Genomic DNA, 27731 nt, shown 5'->3' with positions numbered 1-27731 from the left:
TTCATCAGTCCACAGCACCTTATTCCAAAATGAAGCTGGTTTGTCCAAATGTGCTTTAGCATCTGTTTGTGGCGGGTGCAGAGAAAAGGCTTTTTCCTGAATTACTCTTCCATACAGCATCTCCTTGTGTAAAGTGCGCTGAATAGTTGAACGATGCACAGTGACACCATCTGCAGCAAGATGATGTTGTAGGTCTTTGGAGCTGGTCTGTGGGTTGACTGTGACTGTTCTCACCATCCTTACCCTCTGCTTATCTGAGATTTTTCTTGGTCTGCCACTTCAGGCCTGAACTAGAACTGTGCCTGTGAGCTTCCAATTCCTCACAGTTGAAACTGAGAGCTTAAATCTCTGAGATAGCTTTCTGTATCCTTCCCCTAAACCATGATGTTGAACAATCATTGTTTTCAGGTCATTTGAGAGTTGTTTTGAGGCTCCCATGTTGCCACTTTTCAGAGAAGATGCAAAGAGGAGAAACACTTAAGGCCACATTATACTTCTCCGACTGCGTAATGCGTTATCTGACTGCGTAACCACGGAGCCCCCTCGAGCCATACTTCTCCATCGTGGTGACGGATACGCAATGCAATTTCCCGCCTGATCAGTAGGGGTCGCTACGCAAGGTTGAAAGAAAGAGAAAGACTGTTGTTGTTGCAGCAGAATAACATTAAAACAGTGGCCGTTTCTCACTTTTCTGTGTCCCGGAACACAGTTTTAAGATAATTTGAGGCGAAAAATTTGCCATTTAGTCTAAACATGTGCTGTGTGTACTAAGGTATGACGTATTTATAGTTTGGCAGCATGGTGTCGGCAGTGATCAGCTCCGCCTCTGTGAACACTCGGTGTGCACAGTGGCCGGCACAGAGCAGCTTCGCTCGGCCTGTCCTGAGGACCAATCACAGCTCTTGCCGTCTCCGTTGTCCCTTGACGGAGTGCCGGAGGCTCTCCGACAGGCTCTGCGTTGACGCAGAGGGCTCTGCGTAACCTACGCAGACCACTTTACGCAGGAGTATAAATTGGGCTTTATAGTTGGCCTCCTTAAATACTTTTTCTCATGATTGGATTCACCTGTGTATGGAGGTCAAGGGTCACTGAGGTTACCAAACCAATTTTGAGTTCCAATAATTAGTGCTAAATGTATCAATAAAATGACAATGCCTAAATTTATGCTCATGCCTAATTTTGTTTTAATCATTCTTGCACACTTTCTGTAAATCATATAAACTTTATTTCACTCCTCAAATATCACTGTGTTTGTCTCTTATATGATATATTTAACTGACATTTCTTATCCAAACAACCAATGATTTATAAAGGAAACATTTACAGGGGTGCCCAAACGGTTGCATAACACGGTACTGTTTAAATTTTATCCGTAGACATGTTGCTATGCTATTTGTGCACATAAAATACAATTTAGAGTGTTATTGTCACCTGGTATTATTGCTAATAATAGCTTACAATGGCTAGCCCTAGATACTTTTGTGTTTCCGACTTAGGAACACTCGCAGTTCTGATGTAAATGGAACATCGTATCATTAGTCCAGTTTAGCATAAAGACTGGCGAGCTGGCATGTAGCCAAACAACTGTAGCAGCTTTGTTAAAAATATATATTTTTTTAAAAACCGAACCAAAACAATCCATCAAAAACATTAATAAAATACACAAGCTAACCCTTGTTAAGAAAGGACACCAAACCATTTGAGACAAGACATAGATAGAAGGTAGAATTTCGTTTTTTTTTGGTATTCTAATTTTAAAAGTAATGACCAATAGTTAATCAGTGTAGAGCACTGTTATGGACTGGTATTGCTAACAATAGCTAGCCCGAGATAAATTTGAATTTGCAACTTCTCAACTGGAACAAGCCGAACTAGGGATTGATGTCACTTCCAGTTCCGACTTCCGATGTCCACGACCAGTCAAAAGTTTGGACACACTGCAGAGTGAAGGCAAAAAGGCCAACACCTGCTCAGCATCTCTGGGAACTCCTTCAAGACTTTTGGAAAACCTTTCAGGTGACTATCTTATGAAGCTCGAGAGAGAATGAGTGCGCAAAGCAGTAATCAAATGAAAGGGTGGCTACTTGAAGGAATCTAAAATATTTCACACTTTTTTGCTTACTACATAATTCCATATGTGTTCAGTCATAGTTTTGATGCCTTCATTGATAATCATAAATGTACATAGTTATGAAAATGAAGAAAAAACATTAAAATGAGAAGGTGTGTCTCAACTTTTGACTGGTAGTGTAAATGGAACGCAGCATTAGTCCAATTTCGCACAAAGGCTGCTAAATGTTCCTTTTACTAATGAAATACAGAGTAAACAAACAGAAAAGGCCCCAAAGCATTTGAGACATGGCATGGAAGTGTTCCGGATTTGTTCTGCTGGCTCTGTTTAAGTTACTTTGAATAATAAACTGTTACCATTCACTGTGCTCTTGATTTCTATTTGCTCAGTTTAAGCAATATTTTGTAGAATTAACTATAGTAGCATAAACTACAGCTTACACTTGGGTTCACATGTTAGATAATTAGGGTGCGTTCCATTTGAAGTCGGAACTCAGAATTCCCAACTTGGAAACCTGACATGTTGCTATGCTGTTTGTATGCGCAAATCCATCTACACAAACTCCATGAAAGGATACAGAATAAAAATCAAACCAAATAATGTAAACCATGGAAGTCATGGAATAAAAATTAATTCTGCATGTAAATCGATGCCAAAATATGTTGTCATATCTTTTTTTTTTTTTAACATAACATATATCAGAGAGAGATTTACCATAATTCCCACTAGGCCTTGACTTATTGTCATTACGACCTGACATAACTAGTTTGCAGTAAATTTCTCAGTAGACTTTGTTTGGACTGCAGCCCAAATTGGATTTTTAAACATATCCAATCAGAATCTGATCTTCTTGACTAACTGTTCACATTATAGCAAGTGATCAGATCTGATCAGTGTGCCCATATTGACGTTTTCTAGAATAATTTTACACAGGGATTTCTAGTTACAACAACAACTAGTACATTTTTAAACTGTTGTCTTAACCATTGTTAAATGGGCTTTTAATTAACGTCCGTCTCTCCAGCTCTACATCATTGTTGTTTGAGTCATGCTGCTAGGGACACATAACCCTGGGATTCCACTGCATGTGTGTAAATAAGATGGTGTCAACACGGGGGCTTTTATTCTGAAATAAAGCAGATGTTTCATGTTGTATCTGTATTTCACTTCCTGTCAATTCTGCTGAATTGAAGCAGTGTCTTCCGTCATCCAACAAAAACACAATGCAAACAGAGTCGGTGGAAGATGACACATTGACTAAAGTGGAAGTACTTTAGTCAATGAGATGCTATGGATATGAATTGAGTGTCCTGGGGGAAGACACTTTGAAATCCTATCTAAGCAACTAAGACATTCAGATTGAAATGGATCTGTAAAAATCCAACCAGAATCGCATTCGAAACCACCTCCTCATGTGGATTGAATCAACTTTGGAAAAATTGGATCGCATGTGTTTCGATCGATACAATCTGGATATGCTTAAAAATATGATTTGGGCTGCAGGCTAAACAAGGCTATAGGATCAACAAGAACACGTATAGTATACTCTACTATGCTCACAGCTACAGTACTGAGTTTGAAATAAAACTGTGGAAGTGACTGATTGAATTAATGACAATTAGACAACAGACATTTTGGTTTTGGCACTACTTGTATTTTTGACCTTGAAATTTGACCTTCCAGTCATAGCACTGATTAGCGCCATGTGCCGAGACATACTTTACCCAGTCTTGTGTGAGTGTGTTTTAAATATTATGGCACAAGTTCCACACTGACAAAAAAATAACTTTACAGAGGGCTTTTAAAGCATATATGTCACTCTGGTACTGCATATAAATGAAGCACGAGTAGTTCATGTTTTTAATCACTCAAAGAGCACATGTCACCGCTGCACCAAAATAACACAGAGAACATCTAACATAGTCTTTATCATTAATTATTACTATTATTATTCGTAGTAGTAGTAGTGCTATTTCCGAAAGTTTTTTTTAGCAGCAATGACCCGAAAAGTATAACACCTTCCATGAAAGTGACACAGGGAAACAGTAAAGCTCAAAACTTTAAGGGGTAAGTCAGGTGTTTTTGGAGTGTGGTTGTCTGAAGTACTTCTTCTGAAGTAGTACACACACCCTCAATACAGTTCTGCATATGTGATTATGTACACGGATAATCACACATAATTACAGCTGACAGTGCTGTGAGCCGCCGAAGGGCCAAAAATAGGGGCACAAAAGGATCACCCAACAGAATCTATGCCATAATAAGTGTATGCTATCAGAAGAGCGTGTTTTCCTTTTTATCTAATTTTTACACCAACAGGAAAGTGAAGTTTGTTTTGCCTTGTAAAGTGCTCACTCTCCTGCACCAAATTCCATAGAGAAAATCAGCCATTTTAGTTAATGGGGACACACAAGATGCAGGTCCCCTGCAAATGATCTTATATTGTTGATTCAGGGTTTGATTCTTTGGGTGAATTCCAATTCCTTGCTTAACCGTCAATCTTAACCGTCAATCTCAAAAATGCGCACTCCGGATTCTCAGAAAAATTAAGTTGAGTCAAGGTTTACTACATAAGTGAGACAAACCAAATAAGGTAGCAGGGGACCCACAGCTTGTGTGTCCCCGATTAGCTAAAATTACTGATTTTCTCAATGGACTTTGGAGCGGGAGAGTGAGTGATCAAGAAAGTTCACATTTTCCAGTCAGAGGGTGCCTAATGGTGAGATAAAGCAGGAACATATTTATTCTGGATATTGAAGACATTAGCTGGCCTAAAATGTGATTGGGTGAGCCTTTATTAGATGATTAAAATCAGTTTTAACCACTTAACCACTTGCATGGGGTGTCAGCATTGACTCTGTGTCATTACCTTATGCAGTCACACTTCAAAACGCCTTCAACAATCCCTTTAAGGTTAGTAAATGTTTAAAAAAAAAAAGAGATTTCGGGATTGTAAAACATACATACTGCCACAACGATTCCAAGAGGCTTTGAGGGACAAACACTGTGACAGTTTGGGTTCAGCTTACAGTAGATAACATTCTTGAGGTAATCACTTTAGGAGAAAAAAGAGGTGGTAAACAGTTCCCTTTTTATCCCCAGAAAAGTTTGAAACACAATCAACCATGGAAAATAACAGGGGGGGGGGGGGGGGGTTGGGGTTCACACATTTAACACTACATCTCTTATTATTACTGTATGCAGACACACACACACTTATTTTTGCCGTACACAGTACACTAAACCACGAAACAACGTTCAGGCGTTATTACAGAGAGATACTGTGGCTTACATTCACATGGTTTCTCTGAATGGGTGAGGAGTTTATGCTTCCTGTGCTCCACAGATGGCGGTGGGGGTCAGGTGGGAAACTACAGGCAAATATGGAGGCACATTCCTCTCCTGAGGCAGAGGGGTAAAGGAGGACTTTTTTTTTTTTTTTCTCTTTTCCTTTTTTTTTTTTTAAACTTCTTTTACGACAGACTCTCGCACCACTTCAGCAAGGAATCCGGGGGCCGGGGGTAGTAGCCAGTGGTGCAGGGCTTGTCAGGAGAAAACCTGGGGAACTTGAAATCCAGAGGGAGATCTGGAAAGATCAAACAGCACATGTTATACTGTGGCTGCTCAACAATTTAGATTTACTATTTGAAGGGAAAAGCATGCTTTGTTCAGAACTGCAGTCTCAAATAATCATATTTTACCTTCAAGGACAAAACTCTGCTCTATATTAATATCATGACTTTATAGCTCTAACATTAAAGTGAACATTGAGAGTTTCTGACGAGGGTGGTGCTGGGAATCAGTTTGAGACACAGTCTCACTCTGACTGATAACATGGCTGCCAGTGGGGACAATAGAAAAACTAACATAATTGATATACCAGGCCAAATATCAATATATTACTTGCTTGTTTAACTTTCCAGGCGTCGCTACTTCATGGGTGAATTCCAATTCCTTGCTTAACCCTCAATTAAGTTGAGGGCCAAGTTTAAGGGCTGTATCGCCCTCAATAATGAGATTTTCCAAGACCACCCTTGGGAGGAAGGGCTACCCAGAATGCATTGCGTGTCTTCACAGAACAAAGATGGCGCCGAAAGCAGCAAAATGAGTATGCTACAAATTAAGTAATTTCTTTGTTAATAGACATGACATATAAAAATGATGAAAACTGATGAACTTGTATTATCTTAGTTTAGGCCCATTATGGATTACTGACGTCATTGTTGCGTAACATTTATTTTTATTTTACGATCTTTTGTCAATAGCCGGCCGGTGCGGACAAGTGATCGTTTGCTATGGTTTACTTTTCAATAAGCCGTGGTGTGTGGTAACTGTCAGCTGAATATTTCCGTGGTTGTGGTATTTGTATGAGTATCATTTTATAACTAACTGACAACCTAATAACTTGACTGAAATAAAATAATAAATAAATAATCGTGACGTAAATGTGTTCTTCTTTTTCTGTTTTGGAGTTGACAGACTGGACGCAGCTTTCGCGTTATTCTGCCCCCCACAGTCTGAAGATGTATCTGCATTTAAGGGGTGTCCCATTTCTAAGTGACAAAATAACCCTCAACACTTGGTTTTGAGGCCAGTTAAGATTAAGGGTTGAGCTTGAGGGTTAAGATAGGAATTGGAATTGGCCCCATGTCTCCATCAAAGTCACAAAATGATACATCTAAACTTACTGATGGAGGCAGCCAGGGGTGGATTGGCCATCGGGAGTACCAGGACTTTTCCCAGTGGGCCGGTCAATAATGGGCCGGTGGACGGCCGTTTTTTTTTGTTGCCATGCCCTGCTTTGCCTTGGTAACTACTGTAACTCTCCTGGCCTGGCGGGAGAGACATGCATCGGCTCTGCCGCCCACAGTGCTCAGCTGCAAACACAGCAGAGAGGTAACGATTCGCACCCCCCCCCCCCCCCCTCGTCCAATCACTTTTAATGATGAATCTTTTAATCAAAAATGTTTTTTAAAAAAACACAACACACCAGCACACGAAAAACGAAAATGGAGAAGGAGAGTAAAAAACGCAAAGTCGGTGCGGAAAAATTGAGGGAAAGGAAAAGAAAGACTCTAGCAGCACAGGCTGCTAAAAGTTAAAAAAAGTACACAGATGTTTGCTGGGGCCGGCCCGACTGGGGCCTGACTGGGGCCTGACTGGGGCGAGCAGCACCGAGGCTGCAGCTTCAGCAACGGGTCCTTCACGTGAGTCAGACAGTGAGACTCCATGACCACTGCCCTTATGGTGCAGAAGGAGGCTGAAATAAGTGCTTGACTCACCATGTGAAGGAGGCAGTGATACCATGTTCAGCAAGTATGTGCCTAAAATAAATGGTTCAGAACGGTTGCTTAACTGTCTATGAACTTGATTTGACATAATAAATAAAACTCTGGATGGTGTGGTGTGTTACAAGTAAATCTAGTTGGAAAACAATAACCATCTTCATATACTATCCTGATTAATCAGCTAGTTGCTTTTATTAACCACTTAATGCCCATTTCATACTTTCATCAAAGGATGCCACACACAATTGCAGATCTACAAGAGCAACTGAGCAACACACTGTGTAGTTATCATTTATTTTATTCAAGGCTTCAGAATATAAAGGGATATTGTTTAGTATAGTGGTGTTATTACGAGCATGTGTGTTGTTTCTATCAACCGGGCGAATTGGCACAAAATCTGCGCGCGGATTGTAGTGGGCCAGTCTGGACCAAAAAAGTCCAGGGCCACATTTTTGTCCCAGTCCACCCCTGGAGGCAGCAGTGGATTAAAAACTCTGTGCTGTAATGTTAAATCGCAGATTTTCTCTATAGGATTTGGTGCAAGGAGAGCGAACTGTTAACGAAATGACACAAGCTTAATTTTTCAGTCAGAGGTTTGCACAGCACAGTCAGTGCTGACATTTAAAAAGTGAACTGTAATTTTTAATAAACTACAGCAAAAGATGCTGGGATCAATCCTAAATATCCTAAAAAATGTCCTGGAAACTGCTGAAAACCCTCAGTGAGGAAAAGCCTAAACACACAGATTACAACAACTGTAGACAAACGACCACCAGTGTTGCTGGAACTGGATCACTTACATCCAGATACAGACACAACAAATAATCTCAGTATGAAAACAGCCCTGAGCTCATCATTATATGGGAGACTCTTTTACTCTCCTTCACTAAGAAGCTGGAGCTAATTCTGACTCTGGCCCAACATCTGGGTCTGGTTCAGTCCCTGCTTTTGTCTCTCGTGACTTTTTTCTGAGACAAAACACAAACGACGGCGAGAACGCCTGATGTGGGCACAGAGATTTTCAACCATGATATGTTTGATAATGTTTTTAATTAATCTCTGTTTTCACACATTGAATTTGATTCTCATGATACCGCTGTTTTTAGCTGGAAGATGTTAAACAAAACCAAAGGAAGCGCTTTCTGTGTGACGTTAGCGAAAGATTCACTGTATAGAAAACAGAGTTTCTATTAGCAATAATCATTAGTTTGATGTTAAAGGTAAGGATTACATGAGATTCTCAGACACATAGTCAGTGTGTTACAAATAATGTGACTGTGCTGTTTGCTCCCTGTGCCAAAAAGCAGCAGAGGGTGGGCGTGCACAAGCAAAAACATGGCTTCGATTGGGGACAGCAGAAAAACCAAAACTATTTTTGCTCCCAGGTCACAAGAGTTGCTGGTTTATTGCTATAGCTTTATTGTTTAATGCTGATAATTGTGTAAATCTGAATGAAATTCATAAAGGAGGCAGCAGTGGATCAACAGTTTGTGTTATGGGAGGTAAAATTGCAATGAAAACTGTAGATTTGAGTGAGCTTTATGTGAAGTGGCTTAAATATCTTTTTGTTTTGCTGTCCCTGGTTCCTTTAAATGTTTTCACTGAGCTGCTCACTAACAAACTGATGGGGTATAAGTGCAGTACCCCATAGAACCATTGTGTTATCCCTTTAAGCTAGACTCACCATACTCATTTCATGAAGCCCTCCACTGCTGAATAAATGAATGCAGATGAAAGTCAATATTAAAATATTAAACTGTTTCATTGGGGAACTATTATAACTATTAATAGAAGTGTTTCTAGATGAGACAAAAACAGCTTGGAGAATCCCAGGAGACTATTTTGGGCTAATTTGTATTTCCCTTTATGCTGCGTCTGCATGCGGTACATCCCTTTATGTCATTTTATTTAATTTTTACAGCTTTTCCTTCAGTAAAAACTAAAATGCTGCATAAATTAACTGCCTTACATTTTACATTTAAACTTATTTATTTAGCACTTAGAGATAGGAGCTATTATTAACTTGAGCTGCTACACTTACCACTGCCTATTTGCTTTCAATGGTTAAGACTTCAAAAGTTCAAAGCGGACCTAGACCAGAAGTTCCGATTAACGCTGTTTTTTAGTGTGTATCTGCATCCTTACCTTGTTTAAGAAGCCCTGAAGGTTCTAAACAAACAGTTCAGCCACTGCTGAGAATGCTGTGTTTTATTGTAATCTCGGACTCAGGGAGATCTCTGAAAAAACCTGGTCCGGTTACGTAAACACCGGTTCTCCTGAACAGCAGATCCTCCTGCTCTGGGCACAAATCCGGGCACATCCGGTTGCGTACATTGAACCGCAGAAGAAGAATAACGTCCGTTGTGGAGGTGTTTCACAAGCGACAGTGTCTTCTGACTCTGACTCCAGGTGAAAGTCATAAAAGGGACTGCGGCGTGGAGTCGTGAAGAAGCTATTTTTAAACATTGTTAAAACAATCTTTTGATAATGAGTAGCAGTGCATCCACCCTTCCAGAGGGGGGAGCTGCACTTCTGAGAGCGGGTGTGCTGAATATGTCACTTCGAGGTATTGGCCAATCACAAGACTCTGTCTTCAGGGTGTGAGATTTCAGTCTCAAATCTCGCGGCTGAGCAACAGCGTCAGAAAAGAGAGATTTCTATCGTCTCATTTACAGCAACTAGGAGGTTTTTGATCATAAAAACAAGTTAATGTATGTAAGTAGACCTCCATAACTAACATATAATGTGCCACAGGACCACTCTATGTGAGCTTTAAAGAAGCAGATGATCGTACACAAAGCTATTGACCTTATTTTGAATGCTTAATGTGTATGTTACACTTATAGTAGTTGCTTTGTGTTGGAACGGAGCTTTCTTGACAATGTTGTAGGTAAACTCATTAGACAGCAAAAAGGTATCCATTTTTTTGTTATCAATCATTTAAAACCAAAAATCAGCCTGATTGATCAGCTGACCGATTAATTGGTCGACCTCTAATCGCTGGAAGTGTTTCATTCTTGATAACCCTGACAATAAAAGCCTTTCTATTCTATTCTTTTGAAATGTACTAAGTATCTTCTGTGGTTTGGACCTATTTCATTTGAACTTTATTTAAATGTGTATCATGATCTGGGTGGGCCACGTGGTGACGTAATGGCCTGCACTATTACCTCACAGAAGGTCACCAGTTTCTCCGGGTTCTCCAGTTTCCTCCCACAGTCCAAAAACATGCATGAGATTAATTGGACACTCTAAATTGAAAGGTTGTTTATTCCTGCAATAGACTGGTGACCTGTTCACGGTGTAGCCCATCTTTTGGTAGGTACTGTTGGTTAAGGTCGGTGTAGTTCTCCACATACCTGCTATGTGCTCAACACTAGGAATGGCCATAGTGCTGTATTTGTGAATGCACTGGCTGCACCAGGTCAGTTTCTGGCTCTCCTCTTCTTCTCCTCCACTTCTGTACACGTCGACAAAGTACGAGCCCCACTGGTTGGACATGTCAGAGGGTGACTTCATGCCCTGCTCCTGTTGAGGCAAACGACACACACAGGGGAAACTCGTCTTCAGGCAAGTACAGACCTGATTAAAGGAGGTGGGAATTCTGCCTAGAGCACAGGGGAATATGTGGGAGACTTTAAAGTGGCTTTAACCCACACAGCTTTCTGGGTTCTCTTTCACAACGGCGGTGAATCATAATTACTGAGAAATCCCCCACTCACTTATTCAGAAACATCAATGCATTTTCTAAGCAGAAAGAGCTGCAATCGCCGTGACAACAGGATGTGGGAGTTAAGATGTTTCAAGATACGTGCGTCTTACAGAGAAATGGCTGTTTTTCTTTGTAAAAATCAGCTTAATCATTAGGGACAGTTGCATAACACCGACACCACAAGAGGACTAGAAAAAAGGAAATTTGCAAAGGAAGATACGTGCTATGAAGATTTTTATCAAGTATGTCTAAAAATAATGTTTGAAATGGATCCAGAAAGTCAGACAGCCAGAGGAAATTGAACATGTTGAAACACAAGACACTGACCTACTTTACCTCAGATCGACAGTGATTCAATTAATCACGAAAGCACTTAAAAACCCTTGAGCAGGAAATACTTCTTTGACTGCCTCTCTACAGTCTCTGCAGTCCTGCATTAAATCGGCCTGTAAAAGCTTTATTGACTCATACTTTGGTAGGAAGCGTGAATGTAGGCTATATATGTGACAGACCAGAGATGAGTGGATACCAAATTCGCCTCAGCTGGGAAGGGTGACGTGAAGATTTTAGTCACTTTGAAGTTAAAGACTTAATAATAACTACGCTGGCTTAAGTCTACAACATGTTATGACTATGTCTGTCATCATATCTGGACATCAGTCAACTTTTTTCAATTGGAAATTGTAGTTTGTGTCACTTTAAAAACTGCTCACTCTTCTGCAGACTTTAGCTTGCACAGGGGCTTCTCCCTCACTTGGTAAATTTAGGGAGATCCAAAGAAAGGATTTTATAGTCCGAACTGACCAAATAAGACATTTGAATTTGCTAATTGAGGCAGCAGTGGAATGGCTTTTGGTGCGGCAGAGAAAAAGAACTCTGAATACAGTGCAGGTGGATGGTAAACTGTGACTTGGTTTTAGTGTTTTCAAACTAGGATGAGATAAGTTAAGAATAAGGTTTTCAAAAGATAAATAACCTAGATTTGGCTTGGGGTTGATTAATAATCTAGTGTTAAAAATGGTCGCCACTCCTCCTCGGCCTGAGCTTCTAGGATAATGGGTGTTGGTGTGAGTGGGTTTTGTACGGGAAGGAAAAGTCATGTTTTATGTTGAAATCAAACACTTGTCCCTTACTAATGTGTTTTGGGCAGCTTAGCTGTTTTTGTTTATTGTAAAATTTGACATTGGTGGAAAGCTTACAAATCACACTTCCAGAATCTGTAAATAACTCCAAATGTCCCTAAGTGGACTTGTGACCGGTTTTGCCATGGCTGGACACATATCAAAGACTTAAGCAGGCATTACATGTATGTCTTTTGTTAAGTGGCTCTAATCTGTTTTTCCTGGTGTGTTTATTGGCGTCCATGTTTTGTAGCTCAAACAATTGGTACAAAAGCCTCAGGCATTGATTTGTATTTTGGGAAAATAAAAAAAAGACCTTGGTGTTTCTTGCCAGAATATTTCCCTTTTGTGTGGACCTTCTCTGTAACATGTGGGCGCGATATCTCTCCAGCTGTTCTGTGCATAAAATACCTTGAAATACAGTTGGTGAATCTATTAATCAGTGTTTCCTATTAATTACAGGGTCTCTGCAGGTTTCAACAAGTCAAATTAAAGAGTTTTTAAGACTTTTTTAAGACCATAATGAATACAATTTAAGACCCATTTCATATTCATACGGGCAAAAAAGTACAAAAGACATGAAGGAAAATTGCCACAAATCGTTGAAATTGCACTTACCCATCTTATGCAAGCAATTCGGCTTAGCTGTGGGCTTTCATTAAGTTTTCTCCGCTGCTATGCTGTTGTAACACACCGCGGCGCGCGCACAGCACACTAGCTAGTGGTGCTCGATAAATTCTCACCGTGCAGCACAGGCGGCCTACTTTAGTTCCGTGTAGCAGTAATGTTATCGCATCCTCAAAAATAGAAACATTTCAAAGCGAGACTGAAGTTTATGCATGTTTTAAATAAAAGTAACGTTAGTAGATTTATAAGACCTTTCAAAATTGTATTTAAGATCTTTTATGAGATTTTAGGAGAATTTGAGACATTTTAAGGCCTTAAATTCAAATGATTGGAATTAGGACTTTTTAAGACCCTGCGGATACCCTGTAATTATCTGGACTGTGGCGGCTCGCCGTGACTAAGCTAATATGTACATATAAACGCACACTTGATGACAGCAAAGAAGCCTGTTGGATTTCACGGACTCACAAAGAGAAACAGAGGTGTTTGTATTTTTATTTGTTACACTTGAGGGACTCTAACTGCCATAAAAACTGGCCTTGTCAAGACCAGTATTCCTCATGGAGACCAAAACCCAGTTCTAATGAGGCAGAACCTCATTTCTGAGGTACTGGTTAATTTCAGGGCTACGATTTCAATTGCGGTTACGGTTAAGGTTAAGGATAAGGATGTTTAAATAAATGGGAGTCATTGTGAGTCCTTCAATGTATAGCAGCTCAAACCGGTGTGTGTGTGTGTGTGTGTGTGTGTGTGTGTGTGTGTGTGTGTGCGTGGTGGTGGGGCCACTAAACGGAAACAGCTGCTTCAGTGAACATACCTCAAACTTTCCCTTCTTCTCCAGCGGCTCCACTTGGGCCTCATTAGACATGGCCGCGTTGCTCTTCTGGATCCCCTCCCCCTCCATTTCCTCCACGATCATCACTGTTTCCCACTTCCCGAAGCTGCTGGCGGGGAACATGTCTGACCTCATGCTGTCTCCAAAATACACGACCTGAAGGGTTGAAGAAAGAAGGGACATGGACGGTGAGGACAGGGTCGGTGAGGACAGCTGCGTTTACTGCAGAGCGCAAAAGTAAAAGTTCAAACGCTGGTAAAGCTGTGAAAGCTGATATCAGCCTCAACCCCCCCCCCCCCCACAAACACACATTGGGCCAGACCAGACGCGACGAGGCTGCAAAGCTCGTTACAACCTGGTTGACCATCACACACTTTATGCCCTTCACATATGGAAAGAAGCACAAGTTGAGGCATGTTTCACTGAAACACATTCCAAAAGCAAAGTGTAAACACGCCGCTCAACACTTTGGACCACACTTTCTTTGTCTTTCATATTATAGCCTGTGAAAGGAAATGGTGTGAGGACTTTAGGGAGCTGGAGAAAAGATCGAGCAGTCTGATTCTATTTATTTGTACATTTATGTTTATTGCTGCACATTTTTATTGTTGGAAAACTTGTTTTATGTGAGCTACTAAAATTTCCCCATGGGGATGAATAAAGTATCTATCTAACTATTTCTCCCTCTCTTTCCATCAAATTATCACCCACCCATCCACTGTATCATTCATCTATCATCATCGACCTATAAAGCATTTATCCATCTATCATCCATCCATCAATTTTTTCAATGGATCCATCCGTCCATCCAGAAAACTATCATCCATCTGTCCACTGTATCCACCAATCTATCCACTAGGGCTGTTATCACAGGGTACCCACAATACCACCATACAACGGTTCTGTGATAATCAATATATTGGAGGACAATCATATAACAATACATCACGATATCTGTCTAACTGAAGAAAAACAACAACAACATCTGTAAAAAGATAAAAGTTTCCCCTCTTTTCCCTCTTGTGGTGGAGGTCTGGAGTGTTGGTGTTATGACCATAATGGATATGGCAGACTGGTTTGGGTCTTTTCTTTCTTTTTGTCTGTTTTTGTATTTGTGTATGTTTGTGTCTACATTTCTTTGATGTGTGTGTATTTGACTGTTGGAAGAAATATTTGTTTATTGATGTCAATGTTTCAAATATGAAAAAAATCCTAAATAAAGTTGTAATAAAGAAAAAGAAAAAGTGCAGGATTTCTCTTTTTATTCACTACAAAAAGAACAAAGTGCATAAAGTCTATGTGTAAAAGCGGACCTAGACCGAAAGTTCCAATTAACGTTTTTTAGTGTGTATCTGCGTCATTACCTTGTTTAAGAAGCCCTGAAGGTTCTAAACAAACAGTTCAGCCACTGCGGAGAACACTGTGTTTTATTGTAATCTCGGGATCAGTGAGATCTCTGAAAAAACCTGGTCCGGTTACGTAAACACCGGTTCTCCTGAACAGCAGATCCTCCTGCTCCGGGCACTAGTCCGGGCACATCCGGTTGCGTACACTGAACCGCAGAAGAAGAATAACGTCCGTTGTGGAGGTGTTTCATGAGCGACAGTGTCTTCTGACTCTGGGTCTGACTCCGGGTCAAAGGTCTTCAAAGGGACTGGCCAATCACAAGACAGTTGGCAAGCCTCTACGCTGGCTGGCCAATCACAAGACTCGTCTTCTGGGGGTGAGAGTTGAGTCTTAAATATCGCGGCTGGGGAACAGTGTCAGAAAAGAGGATTTCTATCGCCTCGTTTACAGCAACTAGGAGGTTTTTGACCATAAAAACAAATTCATGTATGTAAGTACACCTTCATAACTAACATATATGTGCAACAGGACCACTCTATGGGAGCTTTAAACGTGGGTGGTACATCTCTTAACGTAGCTTTCGCTGCCCTTATCCAGCTGTAAACTCCTCTTCTTTTGGCCAGGTAACTTCCTTCCAAGTTTCCCCTCATTCATTTGAACAGCGCCACCACGAGGCGATAAGAAGTAGTGACACGAGTCAATCTAGCAGCACCTTTATTTGTTCAATAAAATATCAATGTTTGTCCTGATGTATCATTATGGTATTGCACGAGGAAGTCCAATGATATATCACCAAATCACCACCCCTATTAATACTATCAATACAAGAAAAGAGGTTGGCATCACATTCACTAGTTATTTTCACCCCATCAATACACAACAGTGTCTCAAACACTGAGATAAAAACAAAACTAAGTAAACATTTTCACAACGACTGATCATCACTGTGAGGTTGTTTTTTTTTACACAAGGCTCTGATTTTGTCCATCTGTGGATTAAAACAAGCAAAGAAAACAATGCTTCCTGTAATAATTCTTCCTCTTTTACTACACCGTAAAAACAAAGTTCACAGTTGAGTGACACACTGTGTAACCATGAAATATATGTTTTCTGTGTCGTACCAAACATATATGGAGCATCTTTGTTTGAACGTGAACAATGAACATTAACTTTATACTGTAAAAACGTAGTGGGATGTTGGTAAAACTACTATGTTCCATCTGGAATCCAAGGGAAGGAAGTCAGATAAATACATTAGGACAGAAAATACCAAAGTACAGAAAAAAAAAAAAGTGTCATCCCTGTCCCAACTTGTTTTCTTAATTCATTTGTCAATCATTTTCTTTATTATTATCGATTTGTTGTTGTTTGGTCCAGAAAATGTTGAAAATGTTGATCACTGATCAGTGCTTCACCAAACCTTAAATTGTAGTTTGTCCACAAATTGAAACCTTTCATCTTTTCCTTTGTGTTATATATTCAAATTGAAGAAGCTTAAAAAAATAAAAACTAACTACTAAAGAGGGTGTAACTGTAGGTTTTGGTGTTTAATTTGTGAACTCAGCCGCTGAAAGCATGAGATTAACTGGGATTAAGTGGAGAACTGTGGACTTTATCCTGTAGTGCTTTACAGTAAGGCTGCTCTATGAAGAAATCCCTCCACAGCCACGGATGATTACAGTGTTTCACAAGTGAGTGACGCACAAAGACATAAACCACCCCTAATACAACATATACATCATATGTATACACAGCAATTTAATGTTTGTGTGTGTAATTAATTGTTCTTCTTTTAATCTTATAATTACACAAAATAGCTGTTAATTGTTTTTATCTGAGACCTCCAGATAAAACATGTGGGACTTCATTGAATTATGTGTTTCTACAACTACCACTCGCTTTCCTGTTTGATCAAAATAGTGTGTGTGACACCAACTGGTCTGGAAAGTGTTGTTACTTTACTAAAGGACCAGTGTGTCAAACTCACGGTACACAGTTTTGCCATTCACCCATTCATTCACCCTTTCATACAGCACATCTATGTGCAGGACATTTTTTCTATCACTCATCTTTCATACCCACTCACACTGTGCCTGCGCAGCCGTCAGGAGCAACGTGAGGCTAAGCGTCTTGCCCAAGGACACATCGGCATGTAGCCTGGAATCTAACCCACAACCTTCGAGTTGAACCACTCTCGCTCTACCACTGAGAAAAATCAGAAAGCTTGTTTTATTAAATTTTTTAAAAGAAAAAACACTCAAACTGAATAATCAATTATCAAAATAAGTGGTGATTAATGTATTGATCGGTTATTAGTCGATTAATCATTGCAACTCTAGAATGAATAAAAAAGTACCATCATTTGATATGTTTTGTGTTTTGTTTTGTGTCACTAACGAACACAATGTACACCATAATCACTACCTACATTTACATTCAACATACATTTCTAAAACAGCATAGCAGTGTGATAAAGAAAACACCTTGATGTAGAAAATAAAGTAAACTATGCACTTGCTTGAAGAGGTTTTGAACTTTTGCACAACTTAATTATTCAAAAATACCACACACACACAAACACGCTATACGCTGATGACTCACTCTTTTGTGTATGTGTAATACAATCACATCTCTGGACAGGAGTGTGAAGGCCTTAAAGAAGCTGTCTGAAGGTCTTTTCCCCTCCTCACAGAGCTGAGCTGTGTCAGCTTGACCGTACCACATGTAAACAAACAGTCAGACTAATCATGGCTGCTGCTGCTGCTGCCGTGTTGGCCAGTCCCAAAGAGGAGGGGTAGGGGCTGCTGCTGCTAAAGGAATCACATTCTACCAGACTTTTCCAAGAACTGGCTACAGCTGGAAGATCAGACCCCCAAAAACCATCAGCACCTCTCACTGTCCACTTCTGCTGCTGCTGCAGGAGTCACGGGATCACTACACTATAAATATTTACAGAGGTCAAGCATTCCAGCACAAGGGCGACATGTCTTTAGAGGAACTCAGTGTGGATGGATGCAGTTACATTAGCCTGGAGCAGCTCATGAGTCACAGCTGCACAAGCTGTGAGACACTCATTGTATTGTGTGTGTGTGTGTGTGTGTGTGTGTGTGTGTGTGTGTGTGTGTGTGTGTGTGTGTGTGTGTGTGTGTGTGTGTGTGTGTGTGTGTGTGTGTGTGTGTGTGTGTGTGTGCGTGCGTGAGCTTTGGACCGATCATACCTGTAAATTACTGTAAAAAGGCTTTTTTTTCATTATTCTGATTTATTATTAGATGTACTTTCTGCACTACTTTCACCACTCCAGATGTTGTTATTTTTTACATATCTTCATAGATAGCTGGTGCAACTGTAAAGTAAAAACTGAAAAGTAATTTAATTTGCCTTTATCAGGAAATGACAAATAAAAATCTTGAATAAATGAAATTTGTAACATAACTTTCTATACATCACGTTCTCTATCTTGTCTGATGCCACTGCATATCATTGCACACAGACGTGACAAACGTCTGCTGCACACAAGTGCTGAAAAACTATCTAACATTTTGCCCACTAGTAGTAACTAAAGTGTGTTGAAAAAAAACCCTAAATTTCAACAATTCTGTTGGAAACAATGATAATTTAATACAAAATAGACATTACTTGAAGTCTATAAGGGGTCATTTTGAATGATAGTAAATCGGTCTCCTCAAATCCTGGCTGTAACTACAGTTTTACTCACCATTTTACAGTTACAGTAAATAAGAAAAATGTTTACAATATTGCAGACTATGGGTCTTTGAAAGGCAGAGCATTACACAGGGAAATAATCACACATTAATCCATCTAATGAAGAACATTAGTGTAATGTAAAAATTAGAGGCCTATTAAGAACTATTAATTAAGAATTATTGAATATTTATAAAGAAAATAAAGAATATTTTCATTTCAAAATATTTACAAAAACATACACAGCAACATCAGCATTTAACTGTTTTACGATATTGTCTGATTCTCTTCTCAGGTGTTATTAAAGCTTTGTCTGCTGCTGCTGGGAGTGTTTGGGTACAAGTGTACAAGTCGTCATCACGTCCTGTTGTTTTGCGGATACACCAGTAGTTTCCTGATCCATCTGCCTCATATATCAACTTTAGTCCACTCTGTGACTGAAGCAGGCTACCATGATGACGGGCTCTCTGGGATGGATCTCTTCAGCAAAGGATGCAGATCAATGAGCCAGTACTTCTTTTGGTTCTAAAGGTTATGATGCCACATATGTTACTTTGTCATATACTGTTTGAGACTGAGTTTCTTGCGATATATTTCTTAGTTATCAATAATAATAATAAATAATAAACCACGAGAGGCTAGGTGAAGGAACAACTGGAAACTCTTTTCCGCTGATCTTACTACTCTGGTGACGCAACACCCCAGCTGGCTCCTCCCCCTATGTGACACACAACAAACACTACATACCTTCCCCATAATTATTACACTTACCGCAGTAATAATTACAAATACATAACCCACACAGAAAACAAAAACACACGACAATTACATTCCTAATTTTTTGCAAAGAAAAAAAATTCATTTACTGGTGCTCATAGCCCATTATATTCAGATGTAGATCTTGATCCAATCTTCTTAAGTCAAGTCAAGTCATGTCTAGGACAGAGGTTACCAGCAGATGTCCTAAGTGAATCAAGTCAGTAAAAGTCTGTAGTTAAAAGGATACAGAAAGCTATCTCAGAGATTTAAGCTCTCAGTTTCAACTGTGAGGAACATTGTGAGGAATGTGAAGACCACAGGCACAGTTCTAGTTAAGGCCCGAAGTGGCAGACCAAGAAAAATCTCAGATAAGCAGAGGGTAAGGACGGTGAGAACAGTCACAGTCAACCCATAGACCAGATCCAAAGACCTACAACATCATCTTGCTGCAGATGGTGTCACTGTGCATCGTTCAACTATTCAGTGCACTTTACACAAGGAGATGCTGTATGGAAGTGATGCTGTCAAACAGAGTGGCTTGAGGTATGCTAAAGCACATTTGGAATAAGGTGCTGTGGACTGATGAAACTAAAATAGAGGAATAGAATATTTGGGCAAAACAAGGGGCGTTATGCATGGTGGAAAAAGAACACAGCATTCCAAGAAGAACACTTGCTACCTTCAGTAAAATTTGGTGGTGGTTCCATCATGCTGTGGGGCTGTGTGGCCAGTGCAGGGACTGGAAATCTTGTTAAAGTTGGGGTCGCATGGATTCCACTCAATATCAGCAGATTCTGGAGAACAATGTCCAGGAATCAGTGACAAAGGTGAAGTTGTGTCGGGGCTGAATCTTTCAACAAGACAATGACCCTAAACACTGCTCAAAATCTACTAAGGCATTCATGCAGAGGAACAAATACAACGTTCTGGAATGACCATCTCAGTCCCCAGACCTGAATATTATTGAACAGTTGTGGTGTGATATCAAGCGGACTGTCCATGCTTGGAAAACATCAAACCTGACTGAACTGGAGATGTTTTGTAAAGAAGAATGGTCCAAAATACCTTCTGCCAGAATCCAGACTCTAAGTGGAAACTATAAGAAGCGTTTAGAGGCTGTTATTTCTGCAAAAGGAGGATGCACAAATGTTTCTTTTGTGGTGCCTAAACTTGTGCACATTTGTCTCCTATAGCTCTATGATGACACATTTCCTGTATGTAGCTGATGTACTACAACTTGTCTCTCAGCTTGTATGGCAGCTTCTTAATCATAGTGAGCTGATGTATTCAAATCACACAAATTATACACATCTTTCATGGCATTACAATATCCATCCTTTGTATCTTCTGATTAAATTGATGTCCATGATAATATTCCATTCATATAAGCAGATGCTATGACACGATAATTTCCAAAGTGTTTGTGTAGTAAAGCCTTTGCTGCAGCATATCCATTTCCATCAGTCAAGTGTTGACAGCTTCTGATTAACTGCTGTGGTTGCCCCCTGGTGTATTGCTCCAGGTAGTGCGGGCAGTCCATCGCATCGGTGGCCTTTTGTTCTATTGTTTGTTCAAAAAACTGTATAAATGTACATCATTGCAGTGGATTGCTGTCAAAACTGCTGATGTTCCTGCAAGAAGGTTAATTTGCATTTTTAAGATGAAAAACTGGGAGTACAGACACTGGAGATGCTGCATTCTCAGGAGCTAAAATGCCTGGTCACTATTTAATTAAACTGCTGCTGTATTTATACAATGAGTGTGACAATGCTTCTTGAATCTTGATTATAAGGTGCATCACGTCTATAACATTCCACTGTAGGAGCAAAACACAGGACCAAGCTGTGGAAGCCTCCACTGATGACATCTGGGGTCCGTTTCACAAAGCAGGTTTAGTGAAAACTCTGAGTCTGTTAACCCTGAAATGAGGGAAACTCAGAGTTTTCAGTTTCACAAAGGTAGATAAGTCAAACCAGAGAAAGAGGAGTAACTCTAGCTTCACAGAGAGAGGTAATTTTAGCTCTCGGTCAGTTACCATGGTAACATGCTCTATGAACCTAACCTGGTCGGAACCAGGTTTTTCTCCGCAAACCTTGAGTTTCTCGCTGTCTCCGCCCTCTTTCAGACACACACGGTATTTGATTTCCTCATTCATTCAGTCAGCAGGCTAGTTTTGAAGTCTGTTCTGCGTCTACATTAGAAGTTATATTAGGTGGCGACTATTTTCACTACCATGTCCTTTTGACAGTGATCCTGTGGATGAAGGTGCAGCATTACTGCGCAGAGAATTGAATATTCTTCGGGAAATTATTATCAGACCGCGCATAAATGTTCTTACATTTCCAGACACTTATCTTTTTGAGCGGTACCGTTTCACGTCACAGTCCATCATTTACATACACAACCTAATCAGTCCTTACATTTACAACATTACCAACCGGAGTCGCGAAGCAGATAATTGTGTGCACTGCGTCTTTTTTTTATTTTTTACAAATGGGAGTTTTTTATAGAACGTCAGAGATGTAGAGCACTTGAACATGATATAAATGAGAAGTCATTTATGTGTGTGAAAAAAGCATTATGTTGGGGATAAAACAACTGTACAGTCAAACAGCCACTTAATATTTACTTTACAATGTAAAACATGATCAAAATGAGGTAATACCATGAGATTATGCAGAGGTTTTACCTGTGAACAATGTTTTTATGTTTCATGTTAAACTGTTGCCAAGTGCGCTTCTCTCCCGCGGGATTACACCTAAATTAAATAAATGAATAGTCTACAACTCAAGCAGTTTCAAAACTAATATTACTGTGATTGTGCAAAGGACGACATTTAAATTTAGGCATTGACCCGAGCAGCTATGTTCTCCCACGCCGTCTCCCTCTCTTTTGCTGCTGCATCGTTTTACACTTCCTTCTAAAAACATGCTCAAACTCACCGTATGAGCGCATTAATATTTTCAACTCCACTGGGGTGAAGAACATCGCCCTCCGCTTCCCCATTGCCATGGTGACTCATTGAAACGGGGCTCCATTGAGGCTGTCTTTTTATACTTGTGGTGCACGCGCTTAGCTTTGGGTGAAACTACTCCGAGTTGAACAAACTAACTTAAATCAGCTGTTGTGGAACCGAAAACTCAGAGTTTCCTATCTCAGAGTAGATCAACTCAGAGTTCAGGGTTAGACTTAGAGTTTGTTGAACCTGCTTTGTGAAACGGACCCCTGGTAATGAAGCATTATTTTGAGTGGATGATTGTTTTTAACCAGGTTTCATCATAAAGTAAGAAAAACAACTTTATTATGAACCATGTAAACCCCTTAACCCTTATTAATTCAACAGTAATTTCAAAGACACGAAAAGTTAGGATAAATGTATCCCAGCAACACATGAAGCACATGCTATCATTTATATGAATAAATAATTATTTACTGTATCTTCAATAGCTTAATTGTTTTGTTTATGACAATGTTTACATGAAAAAGCAAAAGGGCACTGAAAATTACTTCAGACACTAAATACCCTAGACTCACTTTTCATGATTTCTCTGCAATCTGCTCCACATAGTCCTGTAGCAGCTGTTAGCCGTCATTAGCTCACGCTACAAAGGACAACAAACATTCACACAAATGTATAGTTAATTAATGTTTGAAATACTTATCTCTGTTATCAAGATATCCATCATGGATGGTTGACACTGCCCCCTCCTTCAGATTGAGTTTGGTGCTGAGTCAGGAGGAGGAGCCACTGTTCAGAGGAGTGGTCTTACCTGATAGTTACATCACTAGCAAGCACTTTTGAGATCGGCTAAGGAGAGCTCGGGAAAACAATAAAACTCTGAGTTCTCAACAGTGGCTGAACTGTTTGTTATAAAACTTTAGGGCTTCATAAACTAGGTAATGACGCAGATACACACCAAAAAGCAACATTAATTGGAGTTTCCGGTGTATGGCCGCTTTAAAGCACAAGTATACAGCGAGCTTAATAAGCCCATTGTGTGGCACTCAGAGCAGAGGCAGAGGAGGACAGAGAGGAAAACTATTAAACATGTTCATTAAAGGTCACTTGAGTCCAGGGCAAATAAGACACATCTACATACTCAGTTTAAAGCTGTGGTAAGTGGCATATTTGTGTTGTGGCATATTTCCTTAACAACCTTTCAGCATAATGTAAATCAAGTGATCTGAGAGAAAACTATAATTCTGTAAATCCTTTAGTCTCTGGACTGCTTTGGGAAGATTTGGTCCATGAAAAGAGAAACGGACCAATCCTAGGCAGGAATAGGTCCCGAGAACCATTCCAATTAAACTTTATTTACAGTATAAAGCAACACAGTTGGCCAGTGCTGTACACAGGCATGGCAAATAAAAAAGTAAAAACATTAAAAGACACTAAAAATAGTAAAAGTCAACATCTCAAACTGAGTTTAAAGGCAAAGAGAAAACATGTGTTTTAAGAGAGGTTTTGAGTTTCAGAGCAGCGCCTGTAAATGCGTGATCGCCTCTAATGGCGTGTTTTCACTGGTTCTATTCAGTTTGCCTCTGCACGGTTAAGATACCTTTCCACTAGCATAGCACCTGGTTCCAGGTACTATTTTTCGTTGTATTCAAGCCGGATCAAGCCGAACTGTAGATGAGTTTAAACTAGTTAACAATCCTAAAAACGTGGGTTATAAACATAATCGTTAAGACTTCCTTGAGAATTTGCAGTCGATTTAGATGCTGCTTTGGTTTCCAAACATTCTATACTAGTTCCTGTCAGTGCAAATCATATTTTTCAGCCATCTTTGGTTGATGGAGTATTTACTATCTGGTCTAATCTTGGCATCAAATCAATCATCAAATCAATCATCAATCAAGATCTGTATATTGACAAAGTCTTTGCATCTTTCGAACAGTTATCTGGAAAATTTGACCTACATAAGCAACACCTTTTCAGGTTTTTTCAGATCTGTATTTTTGTTAACAATACATTCCCTCAATTCCCCAATGCTCCCATGGAATCTCCCCTAGACACATTTCTTAAGCCAGCACCTGCTCTGAAAGGAATGATATCATATCTTTATTCCAATACTCACTCCCTTCGTCTTGCTTCTTTAAACTCAACCAAGGAGCTTTGGGAAATGGAATTGGGAGAGGAAATTCCTGAGGGGGTTTGGGATGTGGCTCTAAATAGAGTGCATAAGTCTTCCATATGCGCAAAACACAATCAATCATTGGAGCATTGGATTCAAAATGATCCATTGTGCACATCATACTAAGGTCAGGCTCACTAAAATCTATAAACATGTGGACCTAAACTGTGACGTCAGGCACTAGCAAGTCTTATCTTGTCCTGCTTTACATTCTTTTTGGAGAGACATTTTGGGAACATTATCTCAGGTCACATGTAAAGTAGTGGAGCCTAATCCTGTGATGCTCTATTTGGCACACCTCCATCTGCAATTCCACCTTCCTCCTTAGAGGCAACTTTTATTGCATGTGTTACTCTGTTACCCTGGATTTCCACTGGACGTGGAACGTCAGCGGCGCGGTCACCGTTGCAAATCGCTTCCATTCTAATCAATGAGAGCACTTCCAGCAGACGCGCTGCGGAGCGTCTCAGCAGTGTCCCAGAAGCGGCTCGCCACTCCGCAGCGCTATCGATAGGTAGAAGTTCTATTTTTGCCGTTGCCGCTGCTGAACCTCGTAAATTCCAACAGAGCAGTTTGCACCAGACATGAAAAGCGACACAGAATCAAAGTAAAACATTTCCGCTCCCCTTTCAAAATAAAACACAATACGTAGGTCATATAGCCTGTCACAACTTCACATCAACATTACGTTGTGACCGGTGCTACCAGGTAAACAGTCAATTAATCAGAGCGTCTCGGAGAGTCATAATGTACGACGAGAGACTGATTGTTGAAGTGGAGAAACATAAAATCATTTAAGACACCAGATCAACAGTTCTTCCACGTCGGAGAATGAAAAGAAGCTGTGTTGTTGTTGTTTCCTTTATACACAAGGTCTATCACTGGATCTCGCGAACTTGCGTCCGTTCGAGATTATCGCGCGATCTTCCGTAAATACCGCCGGCTCCCAAGGCTCCGCGCCGCTGCCGTAACGCGCCCGGTGGGGATTGACGCTGGGCAGAGGACGAAGTAGAACCACGCCGATGCCGTTCCGCGGCGCTCCGCGTCCAGTGGAAATCCGGGGTTAGTGAGGCGGTTGATTCTGCTTCGGTGGAAGTCTTCAACGCCTCCTTCTCATACATTGTAGATAAAAGAAATCCTCAACCTTGTTAAGCATGAAAAGATCAGTTTGTTTTGAGGGGATCACTTGGGAAATTCCATATGATGTGGGAGCCTTTTTTTGTCTATCTTTTTTTTTATCTAAACCTATTGTGTTATTAATGTTCGTACAGTTTTGCTATTCTATAGTTTAGTTATTTTTTTGTTGGTGGTCTCTGTCATTGTGATCAATTATTTGCTCTTAATCTGAAAATGTCAATAAACCGATTGTGGGGGGAAAAAACAATTTGGGTTAATCTTCAACAATTACCAGGGAAATGTCTAAAACCTCTCTTTACCAGATACATACAACAAATATAGGACAAGAGAGTGCAGTCAAATTATTAATTACGTGCAAAGGAAACTGCCATGAACTGACAACAAAACAAACACGTGGCCTTCCCCTGACATCACACCAGAGCCATGAGAACAATGCAAAGCTGTTCCTCCATGTTTATCAGACGCGTTAGTCTGGTTCCGGTGTCGTGGTCTATTTTGGTTCATTTAGAACTCTGCATATGTGAAAGCAAAAGTACCCATGCGGTGCAGATCAAAGCAATAGAACTATAGGTAGCGTCCTTAAAGGGATAGTTCGGAATTTCAAACATAAGACCTTTTTTCCAACTCAGCCGGTGTGATGGAGACGTCTGGAGACGTTTTCAAGAAATTTCATTCAGTTCTTCTAGTTGCCGAGTTCGCTGATGCTATGGCTAGCGCAAGTCAATGATACAAGTTAGCATGGCATTAAAAACACTCATACCGACTCCACAGTGCACCCGGGGCAAATCGATTGTAACGGCAGACTATCGATGTACATATCTGTGTTGATAGAATAAAATTTGAAACAAAACTAATGTCGCATCGCATGAATTTTTGAGGGACTACTTTCTCAGCACTATACTTCCGGCAGCGGAATCAGTCCGCCGCTGCCGGAAGTATGACGCGCTGCTGCTGCTGCTGCTGCTGAGACATAAATCCTTCAAATTGCAATTAATCAGAGCGTCTCGGAGAGTCATAATGTACGACGAGAGACTGATTGTTGAAGTGGAGAAACATAAAATCATTTAAGACACCAGATCAACAGTTCTTCCACGTCGGAGAATGAAAAGAAGCTGTGTTGTTGTTGTTTCCTTTATACACAAGGTCTATCACTGGATCTCGCGAACTTGCGTCCGTTCGAGATTATCGCGCGATCTTCCGTAAATACCGCCGGCTCCCAAGGCTCCGCGCCGCTGCCGTAACGCGCCCGGTGGGGATTGACGCTGGGCAGAGGACGAAGTAGAACCACGCCGATGCCGTTCCGCGGCGCTCCGCGTCCAGTGGAAATCCGGGGATAGTGAGGCGGTTGATAAATCCTTCAAATTGCAAGGTTGGTTTTATTTCAAACATTCTATCAACACAGATATGTACATCGATAGTCTGCCGTTACAATCGATTTGCCTCGGGTGCACTGTGGAGTCGGTATGAGTGTTTTTAATGCCATGCTAACTTGTATCATTGACTTGTGCTACCCATAGCATCAGCGAACTCGGCAACTAGAAGAACTGAATGAAATTTCTTGAAAACGTCTCCAGACGTCTCCATCATACCGGCTGTGTTGGAAAATAGGTCTTATGTCCAAAATTCCGAACTATCAATTTAAGCATCACCCTGAATGTCCACCCAGTACTAAACTGGTCCCAGTTCCTCATTGCTCAGTGACAAGATATTGATTGAAGCAATTGAGCTGCTAATGACAGCTACAATGTTCTACTTACTTTGGTTTATTTTGCAAAAACACAGATACTTGAACCATACATAAAAAAGGTAGTTGCAAGAACACAAATGCAACAGTGGTTTTGGTCAATGGTTTTGTTTTTTCAGTCTTGATGAGCACTCAAAGCTGCTGTACACGACAGTTTCCATTTCCCCATTCACTCACACTTTCATTTTCTATCACTCATCTTTCATACCCACTCATACGCTGCCCGCACAGTCGTCAGGAGCAAGTGTCTTGC

The 27731-nt window shown here is 40.4% G+C and overlaps 1 protein-coding gene across 2 annotated transcripts in view; it reads right to left on the bottom strand.

Annotated features, from left to right (window-relative positions):
- Positions 1 to 3815: 3815 nt before the first annotated feature.
- nt5dc1 (5'-nucleotidase domain containing 1) overlaps positions 3816 to 27731 on the bottom strand; it is a 129756-nt gene continuing 105840 nt past the window's right edge. Inside the window, exons 10-13 of one of the 2 annotated variants that reach the window (XM_083898229.1) lie at positions 13637 to 13810; positions 10719 to 10887; positions 6760 to 6948; positions 3816 to 5657 (exon numbers count right to left, since the gene is read on the bottom strand). In XM_083898229.1, the coding sequence (XP_083754355.1) occupies positions 5545 to 5657; positions 6760 to 6948; positions 10719 to 10887; positions 13637 to 13810 (645 nt within the window). In that variant the 3' untranslated portion in view covers positions 3816 to 5544. The remainder of the gene's footprint in view (positions 5658 to 6759; positions 6949 to 10718; positions 10888 to 13636; positions 13811 to 27731) is intronic. The other variant, XM_083898230.1, reaches the window with a different exon arrangement.

The sequence above is a fragment of the Microchirus variegatus genome (assembly GCF_963457635.1).
Source record: "Microchirus variegatus genome assembly, chromosome: 12".
NCBI lineage: Eukaryota > Metazoa > Chordata > Actinopteri > Pleuronectiformes > Soleidae > Microchirus > Microchirus variegatus.
Note: the sequence above shows the minus strand (reverse complement) of the source record. Positions and strands in the feature narration are given on the sequence as shown.